Source organism: Hydractinia symbiolongicarpus, chromosome 15, assembly GCF_029227915.1.
Source record: "Hydractinia symbiolongicarpus strain clone_291-10 chromosome 15, HSymV2.1, whole genome shotgun sequence".
Lineage (NCBI taxonomy): Eukaryota > Metazoa > Cnidaria > Hydrozoa > Anthoathecata > Hydractiniidae > Hydractinia > Hydractinia symbiolongicarpus.
In genome coordinates this window covers 4,056,462-4,073,182 of record NC_079889.1, presented here as the reverse complement: position 1 = coordinate 4,073,182, position 16,721 = coordinate 4,056,462, and the positions used below count along the sequence as shown (strand labels likewise).

Genomic DNA, 16,721 nt, shown 5'->3' with positions numbered 1-16,721 from the left:
CTATGAAAATGCACATAGACATACAAAACGTATTATATTAGCGCCGTGAAATCCGTTAATTAATCTTTGTAATGTTCGCAGATGTAAAGCCTATAATGTTCTGAACGCAAAACTTTGAAACCTCTGACCTGCTAAAGAAAACTTCATTAGGATGTAAAAAAGGAAAAACACACTGAGAACAAGGTTGTATATTTGACTGAAAAAAGGGAAATATCTAATATTTAGAATGAGCTTAAGTTGATGCATAAAAGTTTTAGAAATGAAGTAAATAAATAAATAAATAAAATGACAAACGTCCACTTTATATTGGTCAATTTCAGTCGAAACGTTCACGCAGAATCGAAAAAGTGTGTTATGTCATGCGCACGTGTCTGGGAACACGGAGAATTTCTTGAATGAATGCGTTATCTGTATGACAAATGTGCCAAAATATTGACTAAAAACAGGGTGAGTCGAGCAGTAAATATTCTTTTTAAAGATGTTATTTTAGAAGATTTTTTATTGTTGTCCTTTCAAATGAAAATAAGTATTCTTTTTTGCCACTTGTAAACCTAATTCAACATCAACAAAATTCAACTACCTTTAGTAATAACACAGTTGTTTTATAAGCAAAAAAAGAAGGGAGGGCGACAGAAAACAAATAATGCACACCCTCCATCACAGTTCCTAAAAAAAACTGATAAACAATTTAGGTATTGAAGAAAATTTCAACCTAATTCTACGTCTTCATTGCGCTCTGAAAGTTATTAGAAAACAGTTTAAGCTGTTTCTTTCATTTTCCCTTCCTTTTTTCTCCACTGGCATCGCGAAACATTAAAAGAAAGTGACTGTTTAGCATGTCTGCTGAAAACCTTAGAACAGGAGTCAGTCAACAACATCTCTGTCAATAAAACACATGAAAAGGACACCTAAATTGCGTTTGAACATTGTCAAGCATTTCATTGCACATGATGGCTGGATCAAATACTGGAGTATATGCTCTGTTTTCTGTGTTACTTTTCGTTGGTAAGTAGCGGTGTACTTTTTTAATGTTTTTTCTAGTAAATTCTTTTTTGTTGAATTTCTTACTTAATTGAGTATTGAGATGAATATGAATTGAGATAAATATTAATAAATATCCAGTGAGGTTTTAAAATAAAATATTCGTTTTCTGGTTTTTTTGAATCGAATATAAAACTTTTTTTAGTTATGTCGACTAGTTTTCAAACTTACTAGTCAAAAATTAATCGTGAAGGCGATTTTTCTTATCTGTCCGAAATTATTGATTTGACTTAATTTCTTCTGTTATACCTTCGTCTTTCATAAAATTAAAATAAAATTATAACTAAAATGAAAAAATGGTTACATAACCTATATAACTAAACCTTGGAGACCTCCAAGAATAAACAAATAAATACAAAAATATAGAATACTAATACGCCAGGAATACAGTATTTCAATTTTAAGGCTACACAGTCTTAATTTTTTCTTAAGAAACAAAAACAAAAGCTAAAATATTTAAAAATAAAAGCTGTTAAAAAAGTTAAAAGAGATTTTAAGTCACTAAATCTTAAGGTGGAGCACTCCTTGTGAAACTTCACACCTTCCTTGTTGTAAAACAAACTATTTCCTAATACTTTAATAGACCACTTTCCGCCTGACGTTATTATTTTGATTTCATTTTGAGAACAATGAGCATGCGCGCACTTTTGTGTACGTAAAAAAGCAGGATTCAAACAGGGTAAAATGGTTATTAATGTAGATTAGGGATTTCTTGGGGTAGCATAAGATCCAAGAACTGCAATTAAATTTTAACTATATTCTTCCCATTCTTCTTAAAAAATTTGGAGCGAATATTACTTTTTCGGATGGATTTCTTTGATTATTGTGGTCTGTTGTTTATATTTTCTGCCTGCAGAAATGCTGCGCATGTGTAAAAAAACACGCAAACTTATTAACTTTTGTAAACATTGGCAACTCATCTATTGCTTTAGGAAATCTGATAATTTTAATCCAGAACAAAAACAGAGACTGAGGAATGTGTTATAAACGTATTAAATTATGTTTTTACGTTCAATCGAATAATCATATTTTATAATACAACTTCAAAATCGTGTTTTTTTTGTTCTGTTTTAGATTTGTGTCAAAGATTAGTAGGAGTTGCGTCATTTTACTTTGTCACTTTTATATTCATTCAAACTTCCCCGGTGTGATGTTGTCAACATGAAAGGACAACAATACAAGACACAATAAAAATACAAGACACAAAACCAACATCATTTTTAGTTCAATAGTTCATATATATTTTTTAACAGCCTTAGAAGTCCCCAGACAAAATTTTATGTTTAAAAACATTAGTTGAACAAAATCTAAAGATGTTAACATAAGCGCCTAAGAGGTTATGAATAAAAAGTTAAACAAGAGGAAGGGGTTGAGCCAACCACCTCAGCACGAATAGAGTTTAAGTTAACATTACAATATGCTGAGCTATATTGATGCATTATGCGGACTATTAATTCTATCTGTATAGAAGTACAGAATTTAACAATGTCCCCCGTCGAGTTTGATTATTATGCTGCCTAAAAATGTGATGATAACCAGGAAGGATTAAAGAAGACTCCCGGCAACTCGAACACCGGTTAACTCCAACTTTTGTTAGCTTGAACTGTTTTCTACTGTCCATTGGACATTTCTCAATACATCCATATAAAAACTACTTGTTAACATGAACCCCGGATAACTGGAACATTCGTTTTCTCGAATGTTCCAGTTCGTAAGTTTGAATTAACGAGAGCTTCGCTTAAGTCGAACATTCGTTAAGTCGAACTGTTTGCTCTGGTCCAGTGGAGGTTCGAGTTACCGGGAGTTAACTGTTCGCTTCAAAATGAATTTTTCTATCTTTTTATATGTGGTAAAATTTTCTTCAAAAGCTTATATCGTCTTTCTTTAGAGCGCCTTAGATATTCTTTACAACCACGACATAACAAAAGAAACTTTTTACTAAACTTGTTGCTCTAACGATGGGGCCCAGAACACGTACATGACTACGAAATAGCTGTTTTGTTTAAACCGATTATTAGACGAGAATTAGTTGTTACAAATTTAAAAAAAATAATTCAAACCAATATGGCAGCTTATTTTTTGTCAGGAAAGAAATAACAGACAAAACAAGCACAGCATAATTTGGCTTGGTAAATGGTGAATGGTGAATACGTTTAAAAACTCATCACGAAACGATCTATTCATCATCTCAAAATATACATACTATTTTTCGAAGAAAATGATCATTGAAAAATGATAGTGTATTTCAGCCTTAAGTTTTTCAATGATCAATTTGCGTGTACAGTCGACTATCTCTAATTCGAACCTCCGTAATTCGATAATCTCTCTAATTCGATCAAATTCAAAATCACCGTTAAATACCTTAAAAAACTATCATAAATTAACCTCTATAATTCAATACTCTCTAATACGATAATCTCTCTAATTTAATCTAGATTTTAGATCCATACGAAGAAATTATTTCTCTAAGTCGATTTCTTGAGTGTAAAAGGCCCTTACCAAATTTTTGAAGCATATTTCGGATTTAAAAGATGTAAATAGGACCGTTGATTTAAAAAATATGCTAAATAAAAAACAAGCATTGATGAATATTTTCCGAGATCTTAAAAGATCCTTTAGAGAATCCTTTAATATTCGTACTGTTTTACGTAATAATTGTATTTCTACTTTGCTGCCTAAAATATTCAAATTAGAGAGACGCAGCCTAATTCGATTCTCTAATCCAATAAAAAATTTATCTCCCTGGAAAATCAAAATAGAGAATGTCGACTGTATCTTAAGATGCAGTCGTGTAGAAATTGCTATTTGTATGTTGTTAAATCTTGTCGCAAATTTTAGCCTTTAAAACTGCCATTTTTACGATAAAAATAAGCAATGTTGATTTTTGTTTTTTCAGGTACTGTCTACTCAGCAGAAGTATGTCACCACAAGTCAGACGTTGTTGTTGTTTTTGAGCTCCCCAAGACAGGCGATGTTGAGGCGCTCGAGAAAATCAAACAGACTATTGGAGCGCTAAATGTGGAATATCAGAACGGTGATTGTATTCAGCTTGCATTTGATATTGTTAGCACCACAATCGACACCGTTCAGTATTTGGGGTGCCATGGATTATGCAGAAAAGCATATACGGCGATGAAGATTGATGATATATTGAGTAAACTGAGAAGGACAACCGATATTGACAGGTTTGGTTATATTTTTGGATTGGTTTTGACGAGAAGAGTGATAATTTTACCACCTAGCTCTGTCAACACTGAGGAACGGAGTCTTTTCTTGCCCTACATTTCTTAAATCATAAATATCCCTATACTCTGAGTGGTTTAGAAAAGTCAAATTATTTATTTTGTATAATTTATCGGATATGTGTTGTAAATATAAAACTCCTTAAGGGTGATGAGTCTCGGTTCTTCCTATAGGTCCTAGGCCTATCATAGGGTCCTGGTTCCTTGTTTTTTGGTATATCGGAATTAGTTTCTACGTGTTGATGTCACAGAGTATAGTTCTATGTTTTTTTCTTAAAATTGTTTATTTTAATTGACCATTAGAGGGTTCAGATTTCAGTATGTACGCGTGCTATGTTGCATTTGCTATTTGTAATGTGCACTGTGCAGATTATGTAAGCGAGCTACTTTTGCATTTCTCTATAATAATAGCCGTCGTCTGTCTGTGTGTCCGCGAAAGCGGCGTCCCGTAACGGAAACACGAAATTTTTAAAATGCGCACGAATATCAAATACGATATATTTTTATCCACTTTGTTGCGATGGGTAAATTTAAAGGACCAGGGAACGCGACGGGCGATCCCGTGGATTTTTCCACGGGTTAACGACTATATAAGTATATCAGATTAACAAGTTTTATTTTACATTTTATATTTCATCTTACTATATTTTTTCCTTATTGTAATTAGCTTTCGTTCTCATACTAGCCCTTTGTTCTATAAAATGTTTGAAGTGATTATTAACTTTGCTTAAAACGTTGTTGTAACAACTAAAGTAAATTTATATTGTTTTAAACACACAGCCAGTTTTGCTAACGTCACTCGTGTTTGTACTATTGTGATGAAATGACAACTGGTTGTACACGTACGTTACTTCAGCACAACTGCAAATACACGAATAAGCCTTTGTCTTCCAATAAACTCCATCCTCTTCGTAATTTTTTTAAGGGGTGCTCTTCAGATAGGACGTTTATTAGAAGGAAAGCGCTGATTAGAAAGTTCGAAAATATTTTTTAGGAAAATGAAAACAGATTTCGTTTTTCTTATCACCGGGAAATCGGGAAAAATTATACTGCATCGGAAAAGAATTTTTTCGTGGTGAGAATACTGAAAGAGCTTTTTGGTTACTTCTATTGTTCTTTACTCTCATGATCATTATCGTGAAATGTGTTGTTTTGAGCGCTAATGGCCTCACTCACCTGAAAAATATAATTCTTGTAATATTTATGAGAGTTAACTTTAAGGGGCTGCGCAACAGCTCAAACAAACACTTGTCCTTGATGTTACTCTCCATCCTTGCACACTCTTAATAACATTAACTAACGTACAAGAAAATATACCCACTTTATTGAAGAATGCAGACAAACTTTTAATGAATAATTACTCGTCATCTTTTATTTTAGTTTTTAGTATTCGTTATGAATTTTTCCCTCATTATTAGCTCCTATGTTATGAAAGTCACAACGTAGAAAATAGACGGCCCGTTTTATAGCCCTTTTAAATTATTTTAAGGGAGATGTTTCATATAAAGTTTAAAAAATAAATCAGGCGCATGCTTAGCATATTTTAAGGTTAAGTTGGGAAGATTATGCTAAATATATAAATAGATAAATTCCTGATTTGAATTCTAAATGGAGCTAGCCTGGCTCGTGTTTCACTTACCTGTGTACACTATCTTTCTTTTTGAGGGGGGGAGTGTTATTGTTGTGAGAAAGGCGCATTGTTTAATAAAGAATGTTGTTGACATTCCCTGGATGTAAACTTCTACTTTACACGTATACCATCGCAAATTATTTTTAAGTAATTTTACTAGTTTATTGTTTTGTAATAGTCTCACAATTTGCCAACTGATTTAGCTCCCCCCCTCCCCCACCCTTATTATAATCACCCCACCCTAAAAATCATTTCTGGCAAATAAGTCCGCGGGTGGTTTATGAAGTATTTACAGCACAGGAATTGCTAGTATTTTTGTTTTTCGTTTTTTAGATCACTTTACAAAGAAAATGTGGTGAAGGCAGCTAATTCCCTACATAGTCATGTGTTCATTAAGAAAGAGGGAGTTCGAAAAGATTCACGAAAAATAGCCGTGTTTGTGCTAACTTCTGGTCCTAGAAATACAGTTTCAATTGTTGACAACGTCAAATTTTTGCACGATATTGGGTAAGTTTGACCGTGTTTGGCTAAAATTTCACATCACGATTATTTTTAGAAAAATATCAAAATTCAAACCAAGGTGGTCATTATTCTCATTTCTCTGTTGCTTTAAAGCTAACCTTATCCCCAGGGTCTTGTGACCCCTGAGCCGTTATAACGTAGTGGCCAACTAGCCGCTATCAGCTTCATCAACAAGGCAAAATGCCCTGGGAACGAAGTTGGATTTAAAGCATACCACCCACTTAAAAAGAATTGATTTATATGAAAGAGCTTAGAAAGTTGTCTGTGAATCTTTCATCTTTTTGAAAAATATTTAGTTGTTTTCACGATATAAGAATTTTTGCTACCTATGCGAATTTATGACATCATCAAGTAGCTCCAAAACAGATAATTGCTGTTATTAATCATAATTACTAATTACTAATTATAAAAATTTAGTAAAACTGTAAAAAACAACACCCACTCACAGCTACTTGATGATGTCAAGTCTAACACCTTGAAAAACGATTAAGATTTTTTTTGAGAAGAAATAGAAATTCCGAAATTATATATTTCAACCTTGAACAATATCAGAAACTTCAAACCGATCCTCAACGCTAGCAAGATAGCAAAATAGCTCTGCCATAGTTATTTTCAAATATTTAAAATCGGATCACGATGGCAGGGTATCGCATTTTAACTGATATCATTTTACCTTATTTTACCATCGTGTAAAAACTTCCATTACCTTCTCCTGATAGTTACACAATTATCGTGGTTGGCGTTGGCGATGGAAGAGAAGAAGATCTCATTCGCATCTCATTAGCCAGCAATCGCATTATCACCGCCACTAACATGAGTCAACTAACAGGAGACGGAAAAAAATACCAACAGTTGACAGAAATTGTAAAGAATCCAGAATCAGGTAAAATCACTTTTTGCATCTTTTTAAATTGAATGCTGGAAGTGAAATGTACCACCCTTCATTTCACAATAGTCTGTCCTCACAGGAGTGCTGTTGTATTGCTTGTTTTTGTAAAATGAGCAAAACACATGTTCGATGTTGTCAATATGTTACTTTCCTTTAGCCACAATTTGCATGCACTGTAGTGTATATTTGCAGGTGTAGATAGCTCGGGATCCTACGTAAGAAGAGAAAAGGACCTACTTACTCGTGTTTGTGGGGTATCTGCAGTAAACAAGCTTTAACTAAAAAAGACGTTTATTGATAGCACTATTAAAAACTGACCTTTCTAAAACCAATTTGGTCCACTATAATGATAGGTAATATATTTATAGATAGGATATTAAAAAGTATTTGAATAATACTCTATGATGAATGTAACTTCAAGACGCGAATAAAGAAAGATTAACTAAAATTCAACAGGTTACACTAACAAAAGAGTTTTTGATATATTCTAAGTAACCTTTTTTTGATTGTCCATATTACGGGGTTTGTGATAAATTCAGTTATTATACACACTTACCAATTATTATACATATACTAAGTACTCCAACCCTTACCTTTATACATATACATCGAATATGCAGAACTTTCAATTGGTCATATTCGCTGTAACAGATATAATATTACATAAGTAATTATATCAAATATATCCCATTACCTTTTGGTTGTAAACTGAAGATATATTGAAGTTTATACAATTAATTTTTTCAGTAACATGTCTCTTCTTTTTTTAGTTAATATTCCATCAACTATTAGTTATAGCGTTCCACTCGGAGGTAAGAGAAAATTTATATGTTGGACAATCCTGTTGAATTTCATTACGAGTTAGAACTAACGTAGCACTTCACTTGATAACACGGTTTTAATATGTCATTATATCTTTTAACTTGATACTTTTGTGTCCTTAATTTTCGATCCTTTAAATGGGAAAGATATAAACAAATACAGCTACAAGGTTCTTTTGGGACTGCATAACACAGGAAGGGTAATAAAGTGACCAATATCATATATTGTGGTAAAATTAGATGACGTCATCCAGTTGAAAAAGAGGTCCAGGTCAAAATGACGTTATTATATATTTTTGAACCTGAAAAAATGTTAAAACGGTGAAACATAGACTTTGGGAAAAATGTCTTGCAAATGATTTAGTTATTTACAATTTCTTGATAAACATAAGAAAAGACCACAAAAAGACCTTTGTTATTGTTAATAAGAATATGAAAAAAAATGTCTTCTTCAATATTTTCCTGATCTGTACCTGTGCACTTTTTCCCTTAAAAATAAGCAGGAAGCTATATCTCAATTGACGTTACGTCACAACATCAATAAATTAGATTAATGTCAACATTTTCAATTAAATTTGTTAAGCCATTGCATCGCATTTATATTCGTAAAGCTAAATAACTTGGGAATAGGTCCAAATAACTCATCTCTAGCTAGGGACCAAAATTTAGACGAATTTCCTAAAGCCAGGACAACCTATATTTTTCGGAACAAACGGGTCAATGACGTCAACTTTTTAACTGTTCGTTAAAAACACATAATTCTATCGATTATCTTGGTCAGCCTTTGAGAGAGATATACACAAAAGAGACAACAAGTCAACAAATTTTTAAATAAAATTTTTGTCATTGGGGTTAAATTGGGTAAGACCTAAATCCCTTAATCCTTTTCAAAATGGTTTGGTTAATGAAGTCAATATGAAACCGTTTGCCATATATGATATAACCGTTTGCCATATATGTATATGATTCTACAAATTTTTATGTAACAGATCATTTTCATTATTCCCCTGCGTAAATGAATTTTTCAACGAGCTGTATCGGCAGGTATAATTACAAAACAATTAGGGAGGGCTGAAGTAAAATAATAGCAAATTTTCACAAAACACCATAGACCTTTGTACCCTGAATAGAGCACAAGGCCTTTTAATAAACCAAGTTTGCACTACATAGCATTAAGTTCCTTTTATCATTTAGTGTCAAAAATCAAAAATGATTAATTTGATTAATAAACAATAAACGGTAAAAATTACGTGTTTTCTCAGACAACCAGTTTGCATGTAATGTTGGTACTACATCACGTTTTTTACTTATCTAATTTAACACCTAATCGTTCATTAATTAGATAAGTTGTTTTGCTTCCCGTCCAGCTATTTCTCAACTTTGCTAATTTTTTGCTGTTGGCACTTTCAATAATTATTTTAAAACCAGCTTTCTCTCAAAATTTATTCATTGACACACTCTTTCATTCTTGATTTTTTATGCAGTGAACGAGTTCGACTTCGTATCGCATGATTCTAAAGAGAAATGCAAATACGCTGCAGATATTGGATTTCTTGTGGATTCCTCTGAAAGTTTAAAATTAGATTATGACTTGGAATTGCAATTCGTGCAAAGGATTGCTGCAAGGTTAGTAGCCTCCTTTAACTCTTTTTTAACCATATTTGACAATGTATTTAACATAAGTTTTATCTTTATAACTGTCGTCTTTCTGTTTGTTTGTCTGTTACGGAAACAGAAAATACGATATATAAAGGACGGGCGACCCCATGGATTTTTTTCACGGGTTTAAGACTAGTCCTTATAATACGCGTATACGTCTGTCTGTTTGTCACGGAAAATGGTACCAAAAGGGCGGGCGAACTCGTGGATTCTTTAATGAATTTCATTCTTATAGTTTTCAAATCACTGAAACAGAGAGTCATGCTGGTGTTATCACTTTCAGCGACCACACAAAATACACAAAGTTACAAATACCACTAAACAAGTATTATACAACCAGGGAATTTGTTAATGCTGTGGGAGAATTAGAATACTTTGGATATAGAACGCGGATTGATTTGGCGTTTGATAGAGCACAGAATGAATTATTTACTTTAAAGAATGGTATGTTATAATGCTCACTATTGACCTGCCCGACATTGACAGACATAGTATTCATCCACTCAAGTCAAATTTTGAATATAATTTTGCATAGATTTTTTTGCCGATATTATAAGGACTACTGCTAAATAATAATAATGAATTGAATGTATCCTACAGGATCGCTGTTTTTTTCTATGTTTATTTAACCTTATTAAATTGCCTTTACCCTCGTATATACCTCTGAAAATATATTATAAATAAAGTTAAGCATTTTTTGCTTTAATTTAAAATGTGATATATAATAGTACACTAACGTCATGTTTTAACTTTTAATTTCTTTAGGCGCACGTCCAAGTTTTAAGAGAATCATATTTTTAATAACAGATGGAAATCAGTTCCCCACAATAGATGACTATGGTAGTAAACTAGACCCTGTGGCAAGCTCCCAACAACTGTATGACGATGGAGTGCAAATATTTGTAGTAGGAATTGGCACAGCGTTGAATAAGGAGGAATTAAAAAAAATTGCACGAGACCCTAGTCGCGTCTATTTTGCCTCAAACTTCAATGACTTACTTTCAGAAGAGTTCGTAAAAAATGTTTCCAAGAAGCTTTGCCAAGGAGGCGAGTTAGGTAGGTTGTTCTTAAATATTTTCATTGTTTACTTTTGGCATGGCTTTAAGAAACAAAATATAATCAATATTTAGCTAAATATATGAATATAATAGATAGACGAATTAAAGAAAGGTGCATCTGATGCGTTTCCATAAAGTTTGGTCGAAATGAAACCTGCTGTGGTGAATTTTCCCGGTACACAAATTCGCAATAGGAAATTTAGTGTAATGCTTTTTAGCTTTTCCAAAGGACGGGTTTGATATCGTGGTCCATTCAAAAATTGTTCTTTTTTTGTTATAATGTTCTTTTGTTATATCAATATTAGCATTCAGCAATTCAAATACGAATGCAAAGGGTCATACCTATTTATTATATAACAATTATAATCATCAACTTTTCTTCAGGAGAATCAACAACAGCTTCACCAGTTACCTCAACACAATCAACTGAGAAAGCAACAACGGCATCAACAACAAATGTAAAAACTCCAATGTCAACCAGCCTGAAACCCTCAACTTCCAAATCTGCAACTTCAAAAGCCACTGCTAAACCAGTATCTACACCGGAGCCAACAGGTCCAAGTCTAACAACCACTTGTGAACCTACTCCTACTTGCAAAGGTAAACATTTTGGCTAATGAAAGTCGACTGTTGTATGTCGAGCAAAGCAAGTAACTTTATCGCACTTAACTGTCTGTTATTATAATGTTATTCTGATTTATTATATTAGGTGTTCGTTATTGTAAAGAATGTTGTTCTGGCAAAGAAATCTATATCAACATTTTCCAGCCTGGATCAGTAAGTTAATGGTCTATATTCATCAATTGTTAAGAATTTTTTTGTCTGGTACAACGGAGAGAAGTCTCAATATTTCTGTTGGAACAGCAACTGACAGTTCTTGTTTTCTTATTGAATTAGCATACAAATGTTTCCGCTGAAATATTGCACTGAATATTTCAATTTCCACATAAACATTCTATTGCCATGATACCGACACAACAATATACCTCATCAACCATATGATATAATGGCAGAGGTTGTGCGAGTCTTTAAGCTTAAATCCTTATTATAATCGATTCCTGTGTTGTTTTTTATCGAGTTTACATCTAACCGAATATAATAACTTTTTAGTCAACTCAATATTTGATGCAAGGTTTAAAAATCAGCCAATCTGGTAATTCTGGTGCCTTATCGGCTATTAATATTCAACCATCTCCACAACCACGAATCGATATTTCTGCTAAAGGACGGCCGTTAAACGAAGAGGAAATTGTTGATCTTATTAAGGTATAAAAAGGACAGTTCTTTAAGATTCTTCTCGACTTTAACCTATCGATATGATATCAGATAATTAAACAAAATTGTTTCATATCAAGTGTTGTACTCACAAGCAACTATTTTTGATCTTCCGATATTTGAGAAACATACTTTAAAAGTATCAATGTTCAAACAAGTTGTTATGTCCTATCAAAACCTTGAAGAATTTTAATTTTTGCTTTCTTCAGCACTTTTGTGGGCAATTGCGAGCCGTCTTTCATAATGAAAATTTCACACAAACTGCAACCAGCAGTCTTCAATATCGTTTCAGCTGCCTAAATTTGCGAAAGTCGACATTTTTAGTTTACAGCATTACCCACGGGATGCTGTTGATTTTTTTCAAAAAAATCGGAAAACTATAAATATGATTTAGTTAAGGGAATTTTTTTGTATCTTTATCGATTCATGCTTATATTAGCAGCAATTTAAAGATCAAACTAAATAAACCACAAACTTGAATTCAACTCGAATCCTTATGCAGTTATTCTGCGAAGGACAAAATTAACCATATAACCTAAACATGTTTATCTTTTTTTTTATTAGACTAAGCTTCCGAACGAACCTGATGTTTTGAAACAACTTCAATCTATCTTGGGAAACAGAAGACACAAAAGATCCTTGAATCAAGCAGGTACCAACATTTAATTTACAAGCATAGAGAGATCTAAAGGGCTGTTATATGGAGGCGGGCTGGCTCGGCAAACGGGGTGACTCACTTGCTGGGCTGGACTTTAACTTGTGTTTATATGAAGAAAAAAACTACTTTGGTTGGCAGGATGGTTCTGAACAATGAAAACATTAAATAATGTAGAACAAAAGAAATTCTTTTTATAACAAAATATTTTATTGATAGAGCATAATAAACCATCTCGCCTAGGCGGCTAGCCTGCTTTGTTACTGTTTATATGAGAAATGTTCATCCCGCCTCTGAGAAACGAGATCTCGCCCACCGAGCCAGCCCGTTTGACCATATAAACAGAGGAGCAAAAGTATGAGGAAAATGATAAACAAGCGAGATCTCGGTATACAGACCAGCCCGCCAACCGGGCTCATATAAATAGTCCCTAAATGCTCATCGGTTTAACATTTATTAAATGACTTAAAAAACTTCTTAACTAAATCTAAACTGAGATTAAAATAGGTGTAAACTATTCAGCTAATATTTTATTTTATTACCCGGGTAAAAGAACGGCATCAATATTTTCGAAAATCGTGCAATGTGATTGGTTAAAACTTACGTCATAGCGAGCAATATTCCACGATATTGCCCGCTACCATAGCAACGGTGTTTATCGTTTAAATACGGTAGCATTAAATGTAAATAAACACGGCAAAAAGTAAACAAAACGTGAAAAAGAAGTAAAACTTACTTTAACGTCGGTCAATATTCTGCGGTATTGCCCTCATAAACAGTTATTATAGGGTTAATATCTGTTAGTCTTCATTCTGCTGCCCCCATTCTTTCATTACCGAATTTTTTTTTAGATTTGGACGGTTTTGAAACACTGTTTAACATAGGAAAGGCTGCAGGTTGTAACAAATTCCTGCATGATCTGTCGTCGCGTTTGAATGTTTTAAGGAAAGTCAAAAATAGAATGGTTGTATTTTGTCCAAACGATGCAGCATATACCCAGTATATTCAAAAAGAAAAGGTTAAACATTTTAGTGAAAAAACTGTACTGTTTCATACTGCTCTGGCTTTCGATAAAGAACGACTTATGTACAGACCTATAATTGGAACTGGTGATGTTCACATCACATTGGATTCTCAACATAATGTGAGTAAGAGCGCTAGTTGTCTTCTGATCTTCATTTATTTATCTCCTTCCATGCTTCAGTTTCCTTCTTTCAGCCCTTCATTTTTGCTTTTTTATTCTATTTTTTGCCTTCTCATTTTTCATAAATATCATTCGCCATTTTTACTGATGAAAGAGTGGGAATGTGTGCTGAGGATGTTAAGAAATTTTCGTTCTTTCTTTTACAGACAACTTGGTTAGCAAACGATGCAAAAATAGAGTACTACATCCGAGATAGGAAGATCATTTTAATAGTTGTTGACAAAGTTCTTACACCTCCCAAACTTAGTTTAATGGATATCCTGAAGGAATACAGAAATTTATCTGTTATGTATCGGCTATGGAAAAAAAGTGACATGGGTTCTATATTGAAGCGTGACAAAGTGACAAAAATCTGCTTCACTGAAGAAGTTTGTGTCCACCTTCAAACATCTGCACGTCACCACATAAGTAATTTAATCAAAAGCAAAAAATTCACTTTTCAACTTCCAACCAATGATGTTTTCTCGCGAATGAATCCGAAAAAATTTCAAAAGTTAATTTCAGATGGCAAATCGCGTAGGGCATTTTTATCTAAACACGTGTTCTTGGGCTTTCTTAACCATCGTGCGTTATCAAAAAACACAAAATTATTGAGTGTATCCTTGCTGGATAAGGAACCTGTATCAGAGGTTGTTCTTCACCGGAAGAAACCTGTGATGTCACGTTCCAATAGAGATCTTTATAAAATTGATCGCAGTATCATTGTCAAAGAAGGACTGGTTCAGATTGTGAGTTAAATCACAGCAATGTATTGAGAGGACTGTACAAAGCATAGTATTGGCACTTGTATTACTCTTATTGTTTTCTTATCTTTAAAAATATACATCAAGAAAAAGTAACGTGCCTGTAAGATTTTGGAACTTTTTTGTGGGTACTTTTATCCAAGAAAAACAATTAAAATTACGCCTTCTAGAAAGCATATATCCTGTACGTTGCTTTTCAGAGGTAAGGAGATTTAATCAGAATAAATTTAATTGCTGCCAGCTGGCACCTGTTTCCATTTTCAAATTAGGCTAAAAACGAGTGACGTTAGCTCGTAAAGTTTGTGCAAGTTAAGAAAGCATCAAAACAAAGTTTTATTTGAAACCTGCGTACACTTCCTTCCTTTCTCGAATAGGTGCGCCACTCCCGGTTCATTTATTAGGAAAATTACGGTATAGTTGTACCAACAAAATTTTATTCGACGGTTTTATTTTATGCTTTTTAAGGATGTTCCATAGCTAAATTGTGTTACCAAACATTCGTGCGTTGTCAACGAGTTATTCTGAACGTCCAGCGACAGTCGAATAACTAATAGAGTTTAGGTTATGCTTAAGCATTTTTTTAATTATCATAAAGACTATCCTTATTCTGAACTCAGCTGTAACACTTATAATTAGAATATTTAAAAATAATTAAATAAAGAAACGGAAACAAAATGCTAAGGATCGCTGTCATATGCCCTTACGTACGCGATTTTTGTATAGGACACTGACTGTGCAAAAAGTTTAAATTGTGTCCTGTATAGACACAATTTGAACGTTTTGCACAGTCCATAAAGGATTTAAGACTTGAGATATTATGCTGTTTGGTTCGATTTAAGATTTCGAACGATACTGTATTTTATCAAAGCGGGGATATAAAATGACTATAAAATTTTAGTTCAGGTGTTTCATGTCTTTCAGGTCTTGACAGAATTTTTAGTACACTAGTCATCAAAATCAGTGGTTGTTTATACATCACTGTTTCTAATATCGTTATTATGAAATTATGTAAACAGCCATTTACACATTCACAGACAAAGTTCGGATATAAAAATATTAGCCAAAAAACATATTTTTCCGTGGTACATATTCCGGATATAACATTTTCAACTGTTGTACACATGTTTATTAAGGTTTATTTGTCAAAGCAACGACTGAACTTCACTTCAGCCTAATTAAGGTTAACACAAAAACATAACATTACTCTAAAGATTTATTTATTTAGCAGTGGTAAACTAATTTAAAATTATTTCAATAAAATGTTTAGGTGTCTTCTATACCGTATTTTTTTTAAAATGGTAGCTGGGCACTACTGTATTCTTACAAAATACCGGTATCCAGGATATGTGCAAATAACGCTAATCTGGGAACCGGAATATATGCGACGGCTGGAATCCGTGGAATTGTTTCATAAAACCTTCATAATGTGGCCAAATAAATTAAAGGATTCTAAAACTAAAAAAAAACCCTGAAAAATTTAATAATAACAGTAAACTGTTCTTGTTAATGCTGCATTGGACACTCAACGTAACAATGTCCAAGATCATTGACATAGTTACAAAAATTCCGAAATATTCATATCTTAAAATAAACACGGTCATAATATAAAGAGAATGATGAGAATTCGTCATGGTCTTCATATTTGCAGCGCAATGCAATGGTAAACACCTATTATTGCTGTAGGAAAACCATAATTTGTTGAGTTGACCTTTAGGTCCACTATAATTGTTATGTAATTACTCATTATAAATACCCGAGTTAGGTTGTCTGATCTTGATGAAGACATTTATAATTTAATATAAGTCAACACTGCGTCTCCCAAATAGCGATTTACTTGTTACATTCTTGTTTTTGTATATTTTTACTGTTAAATATAAATGATCTTGCTAATGTTTTGCTGACACTCAACTTCCTATAAATCATGGTTTATGTGTAAAATCCATTGGCGTATTTTACAAGTATTAAGATGTGACTACATCTCA

General features: G+C 33.0%; 1 protein-coding gene across 1 annotated transcript; it reads left to right on the top strand.

Annotated features, from left to right (window-relative positions):
- The first annotated feature begins 495 nt into the window (after positions 1 to 495).
- Positions 496 to 14,846, top strand: LOC130628878 (uncharacterized). The gene is made up of 14 exons (XM_057441918.1): positions 496 to 1,005; positions 3,938 to 4,226; positions 6,247 to 6,420; positions 7,155 to 7,318; positions 8,095 to 8,136; positions 9,630 to 9,771; positions 10,040 to 10,248; positions 10,570 to 10,860; positions 11,247 to 11,462; positions 11,572 to 11,639; positions 11,973 to 12,128; positions 12,702 to 12,789; positions 13,644 to 13,936; positions 14,143 to 14,846. The coding sequence occupies exons 1-14, from the start codon at positions 948 to 950 to the stop codon at positions 14,731 to 14,733; spliced, it is 2,781 nt and encodes a 926-aa protein (XP_057297901.1). The 5' UTR covers positions 496 to 947; the 3' UTR covers positions 14,734 to 14,846.
- Positions 14,847 to 16,721: the final 1,875 nt, after the last annotated feature.